General features: G+C 54.9%; 1 protein-coding gene across 1 annotated transcript in view; it reads right to left on the reverse strand.

The window, feature by feature from the left end:
- Positions 1-5,836, reverse strand: part of TSPEAR (thrombospondin type laminin G domain and EAR repeats) — a 76,534-nt gene that overhangs the window by 23,787 nt on the left and 46,911 nt on the right. The window contains exons 3-6 of the mRNA XM_012810327.2: positions 5,617-5,836; positions 2,474-2,564; positions 1,440-1,596; positions 635-766 (exon numbers count right to left, since the gene is read on the reverse strand). Of these exons, the coding sequence (XP_012665781.1) occupies positions 635-766; positions 1,440-1,596; positions 2,474-2,564; positions 5,617-5,836 (600 nt within the window). The remainder of the gene's footprint in view (positions 1-634; positions 767-1,439; positions 1,597-2,473; positions 2,565-5,616) is intronic.

The raw sequence follows: 5,836 nt of genomic DNA on the forward strand, positions 1-5,836 counted from the left end.
AAAGAAAGAAAGTAAAACCCAGCAGAGCCGGAGGCTCGAGGGTGCCCAGCTTTAACACTCCTGCAGATAGCCCAGCCGGAGCAGCTGCCCGAACCTCTGCTCACCTTTCCTGAAGGCAGGCCCAACTGCTGACCTGGCTTGCTAGAAACTTAACATCCTGGACTCTGGTCAGCCTGGCTTTCAGGGGTGGGGAGGAGGCCCTGTGTGCCCATCTGGCCTGCACCTCTCTTCACGTGGTTTGGCACAAGGTCCTGAGAGATCTGCAGCCCTGCCACCCACGTGGCGTGTCCAGGAGGTTGCATTTCCCTGTTAAAGCAGAGGCTCACGGCTCCTAGGGGGCCCTCCCTGTCCTGGTAACACTGACTCTGAGGCGAGCCCCACAGTGGAAGACACTCGGATCCAGGGAGGACAGTGTGCCAGCTGGTCTCTGTCCCTCTCACTGTTGGAAGTGCCCCCAGCTGAACAACTAAGCATGTGGTCATCTGGAGGTGGCCATGAATAACTAAGCATATGGTCATCTGAGCGGTCATATGGAGGCAGCTGTGGCAGTTTGCTCTTTCATAACACCTCCCCCAAGTCATGAGATGATGGTGCTGCCCCCACATGCGAGATTGGAGACCCCGGCCCGCCTCACCAGCTAACACGGAGACCCATTCGCTGCCAACGCACAGGTACAGCCCCTTTCTGCTGGCATCAAACCAGAACTGGGCATCTTCCACCTTGGTACACGGCGGCTGGGATCCCAGTGTCACTCTCATGTCAGTTTCTGAGGGGAGACCGAGAAGGTGAATGTCCAGTGGGTCAGTGCTGGGGAAAGCTGACGCAGTAGTGGCCCCCACACTGGGCGGTCCTGTAGTGATATTATGTGGCTGAGTATGTTCGAGATAGGGGCTCCCCTCACTTGTACCCACATGTTGTGAGGCTCAGCGGCTCTGCTGTCCCCACCACCTCACCTTCCTTTGCAGTGGCTGCAGGGCAGGGGTGCTATGGGCCTGGGGGTTCAGATTCCCCAGGTGAGGGAACACAGCCAGCCTCTCACCCTGAATGGAGAGGGCGCAGACCCAGGAAACCCTCTGGCTGGTGGGGTCATGGGAAACACGTGTGCTCCAGAGTCGGCACCCTGGGCAGCTAAGGTGAGGACTACTGGGAAAGGTGGGGAGGAAAAGCCCCAACTGCCCTGGGGGACAAGACAGGATAGCAGGTGGGCACCAGCAGAGAAAGAGAAGAATACTTTCTCCTGAAACTAGCTGAGCCTGCCATCTGCCAGGGGCCCTAGGACGGAGTGGATGGCTGCTCCATCCAGGAGTACCTGGAGGAAGAGTGGGCAGCATGGCCCTGAGCGTCCTGTCACCACAGCAGCTCTGTTGAGAACAGCCAGTGCAGGGGAGAGGAGAGGGAGCCCTTGCTTGAGGCCCTGGGCACTGGCTTGGTCTACTAACCATAGGGATACTGCAGCACTTCGTTATCCTCCAGCTTCCCCGAGAGGGCCTGCAGTACCCGCGGGATGGACAGCACGGCCAGCTGGGGGTTCCTGCTAGGACACAGCCACAGCGTGGCATCTGAGCCGGGCAGTAGCACCAGCTGCCTCACCAGGCCCTGCAGAGAGAGGGACAGCCTCAGACCTGGAGGGTGGGCCCACAGGGTATGGTCCATCCTTCAGGGAAAAGTTTAACTCCTGAAGAGCTGGGAGAGAAGTGGCTACCTGCTAGGTACAGGGATGCCACTGGGCGTCACTGTGGAAAACTGCATACCTTCTCCAGTGATAAGACCACAGAAGGGAGTTTCACGTGGACTGACTTAAGGTGACTGGCTACACTGCTTAGCACTCATCCTTATATCCATCCGTCCATCTATCTGCCCATCTGTCCATCCCTCCATCTGCCTGTCCATCAATCATCTACTCATCATCCATTCCTCCATCTATCCATCCATCCATCCATCTGTCCATCCCTCCAGCCATCTGCCCATCAACCATCCATCCACCCATCAACAGCCTATCCCTCTGTCCACCTGTCTGTCCATCCATCCACCCCTCTGTCCAAGCATGCCACCAATAAATATTTACAGAGCACCTCCTCTGTGCCAGGCATGGTTTTGGCCACTACAGACACAGCACAGCAGGCAGCAAAAGCAATGCCCTCATGGAATGAGGAGGAGAGACAGAACAGAGCAAATACAGCTGGTCTGAGGTGGTTTGTGCTACTAAGAAAGTCAACACAGAGAAGGGGCTGCAAGGCTGGCACAGACAGCACCTCAGACTTGTGGGGGCAGGTCTCAAAGTAAGAGGATACTTGCGCAGGGGCCCAAGGGGGTCAGGAAAGGGTCTGCTAAGAACAGGAAACAGCAAGTGCAAAGGTCCTGTGGTAGAGACCCCAGTGAGCCTTTGTGCTCACTGTTCCCAGTTAGCACCTATGAGAATCTGCTAAAGCATTAGGACACCAGGCTGGGGTCCCCCATATCTCCCAGCACTGACCGTGAATAGGCCTTTGGTTCTCTTCCGGCTACCAATGAAGAACCGAGCTGCTCCCACTGACAGGGTAGCCGGGAAGGGCACATCAGCCATTCTGAAATATTGGAAGATAGTTTTAGGGCCATAGGAGAGCAAGGTGGAACCTGCTTGCTGACAAAAGGAAAGGGAGTGGGCCCCCCGTGAGGAGTGCACAGGGCCTGGAGCTGCCTAGCAAAGCTCCACTACCAGGTGGTTTAAACAACAGAAAGCAATGGTCTCCCAGCTCTGAAGGCCCTGAGTCTGAGGTCAAGGGTGGCAAAGCTATGTGTCCTCTGCAGGCTCCATAGGAGGATCCAGCTCTGGGGCCAAAGTGTCCCCCAGGGCTGTGTTGCTCTGATTGTGACCTCTGTCTGCATATGCCTGCTCCTGTGTGTCTGTCTCTTACGAGGACACTAGTCATATTGGAGCAGAGCCCATCTTGCTCCAGCATGACCTCAGCCCAACTTGATTCTACCAGCAGAGACCTTGTTTCCCAGCAAGGTAATATTTACAAGTACTTGGGGGACATCACTAGGGGGGCACTGCACCCCAGGACAAGGCTCATCTGTACAATCCCAAGAGGAGATCTGTGGTTCTCCCTCATCACAAGGCACACCTGCACAGGCTTCCACAGGGTCCCCCATCTCCCCCTCCACTGAGCTGTGACTCTACACATGGCCTGGGAAGGTGGACAGAAGCCTTTGGGGCAGGAGTCACTGGTGATCTTGATGTGTGAGTGGAGGGTTAACTCTGGAGATGGGGCAGGTGGGCTCCCAAGTAGGGGGTGTTATGGCTAGAATCCCTAGGCAGAGATGCAAAGTGCCTTCAGGTCTCACCTCTAGGCCATGATGCCACTATCCTCTTACAAAACACCTGCTCCTTCCAGAGCTTTCCACCTGGCTGCAGCTGGCCATGGTGGGGTCAGCTCCTGCCCTGCTGTTCCAGAAGGCCTGTCCTCTGCACAGCTCGGCCTCCACTACACTCCAGGCTTCTGCCCCCAAACCCTGGCCTGCACCCTCTGTAGCTGCCTGCAGGGCCCCTGAAACCCACATGCCTAAATCCTTGGCCACAGTTGGCCTAGTCCCTAGTTCTTGCCTGCCTGGGCCCAACCTCCTGCATCCTCCCACATTGCAGAGCTGTCCTCACTGCCTGGTGGTAACTGACTCTCCAGTCAGGAGGCCTTGGAGAAACAGGGCTTTGAGTCCAATGATGAGCCAAAGAGGGGCAGCGTGAGGCTTGGAGGATATAGGTGTGGTCCATCTCTGCCATCAGCCAGGCCTCAGCCCTGCCCACTGTGCTCCTCCTAGAGAGACAAGTGCAATTCAATCCAGCTCAGAAACCTCGCTCCCTCTGTCTTCGCCAGGGAGTCCATTCCAAAAGCACATAGGGACACCCCACATCACTATGTTCTGGTGCTAAGCTCTTCCTATCTCCTCACGAGTCCAGGGAAGATTTGTTCAGGCCTCAGGTGGTGCCCTCCGGTCCTTCCCAGGTGCTCAGGCAAACCCAGAAGCCAGGAGATGTTTGTGTCTGGCCAGACTGACTTTCCTCATGCTGGTGGGAAGCTCTTGCCAGTTCCCTTGGACCTGTGAAGCCTGAGAATTGTCCATGCAGTAGGGCCTGACTTTGTCCCCAAGAGCTCAAGCCCTCACGAGGGCCCTAATGAATTATGAGTTCTGGGATATGGGGGGAAGAGTGTGATCAAGGTGTGTTTAAAGGTACAAAGTTTAAGGATTCTTTTTATTATAAAATAAGCTTCATGACAACATAACAGAAGAAGAGTCTACCTTTGAGAAGTAATATTTGTGATAATAATAGATTTATATAAACTGATCACTGCAATTAAAAAGAAAGACCCTGCAGCCCCACTCTGCCATGGTAGCTTGGCGGGATGCGGTGGCCACCAGCTGGCAGAGCTGCAGACTTTCCACCCTGGACCCAGCAGACTTACTGTCAGGGTGCAGAGACCACTGATTGGCAAAGCCGAGAGTGAATTAGGCTTCCCAATGCCCTGTTGTGTCCACAGTGGGGCTGACTTTGCCCACTCATCTGGAGTTTGTGTGGACTTTTTCACTCTCATCTCGTGTCAGCTAGCTGGCACCCAGCCCCTGAGTTCTGTATGGGTCTTCATTTCCGCTGTGGCTGTCTATGCCATCCAAAGCACTCTTTACAGTGCACAAGACACTGGCCGCGCCCCCTGGGCTATTTCCAGAAGTCAGAGGAGCTGCTGGTATGAGGATCTTCATGTGGTTTTAAGCCACTGATGCTTCCATGTGTGGCAGGTTTTGTTGTTTTAGGTATGGAGAAAGAACAAAAACCTGGGTTCAAACCCGCAGTTTCACACTCGCTGGGGCCACTGGCTTGGACATCCCCTCCAGCCCAGATCCCAGGTGGCCCACTCACCTGTCCCTCTCTCCAGTGTGCAACCCAGCCCTCAGCCAGGGGCCTGTCCCTTGCCCCCAGCCCACTGTTGAAAGCACATACAGTGAAAATAAGATGTTGTCTGTCACGCTAGGGTGGATGTGACATAGCTGGTCTTCACCTCCTGGCTCCGATTCTTATTGGTTTGTAAATTTAGTTCCCACCCTAAACAGGCCCCTGTTGAATAGTTTAGGAATTAACTTTTGAATCGGAAATGTTATAATAGATTGTTACTGAGTTGTGCTGATTATTATTTAAAATAAGGGTTATTATGGTCTTTGCTTTAAGAAGATTGATCTAGGAATTAACTTTTGAATTGTGAACTGTAATAGATTGCCACTGAGTTATGCTGATTATTACTTGGAATAGGGGTTAGTGTAGTTCTTGCTTTGAACTTTTATGTAAAAAGTATAATTTGGAAATAGAAAAGCAAAACAGTCTAGGAGCGGCTACTCTTCCTGCTCTCCAAACCCCGGCCTTCTGACCAAGGTTGGTGGACCTGTCTCCATCTCTGCACGTTGGCTGACAGTGACAGGTGGCCGGTCCCTCTTTCTCTGGCGGCCCTGTGGCCCTTTAGAGGGCGGGGATGGCATCCAAGGCTGCCCGCGGGCTCTCTCGACGCCCCGCCAGCTCTGCCCGCGGCACTAGTGCGACCAGCTCCCCCAGCCCAGCGCACGTGCAGCCGCCGCCAGGCGTCAACTACCTACATGTCCACCGGGAGGCCACAGTCCGTGGTGAGGGAAAAGGAGTCTTCTGACACAGCCAGGACCACCGTGTGCCACTGGCTGTCCACCAGGGCGGAACTGCGGAAGGACACGCGGGTTTGCCAAGCGCCGGTAGCGTCCTCGCTGAGGAACAGGAAGTGCAGCTGGGCGGGCGAGTAGCGCAGGCCGAGCAGCAGCGCGTTGCTCTCCTCCGCCAGCACCG

This window comes from Otolemur garnettii, unplaced genomic scaffold (assembly GCF_000181295.1).
Source record: "Otolemur garnettii isolate 467f Iridium unplaced genomic scaffold, OtoGar3 scaffold00128, whole genome shotgun sequence".
NCBI classification, from domain to species: Eukaryota; Metazoa; Chordata; class Mammalia; order Primates; family Galagidae; genus Otolemur; species Otolemur garnettii.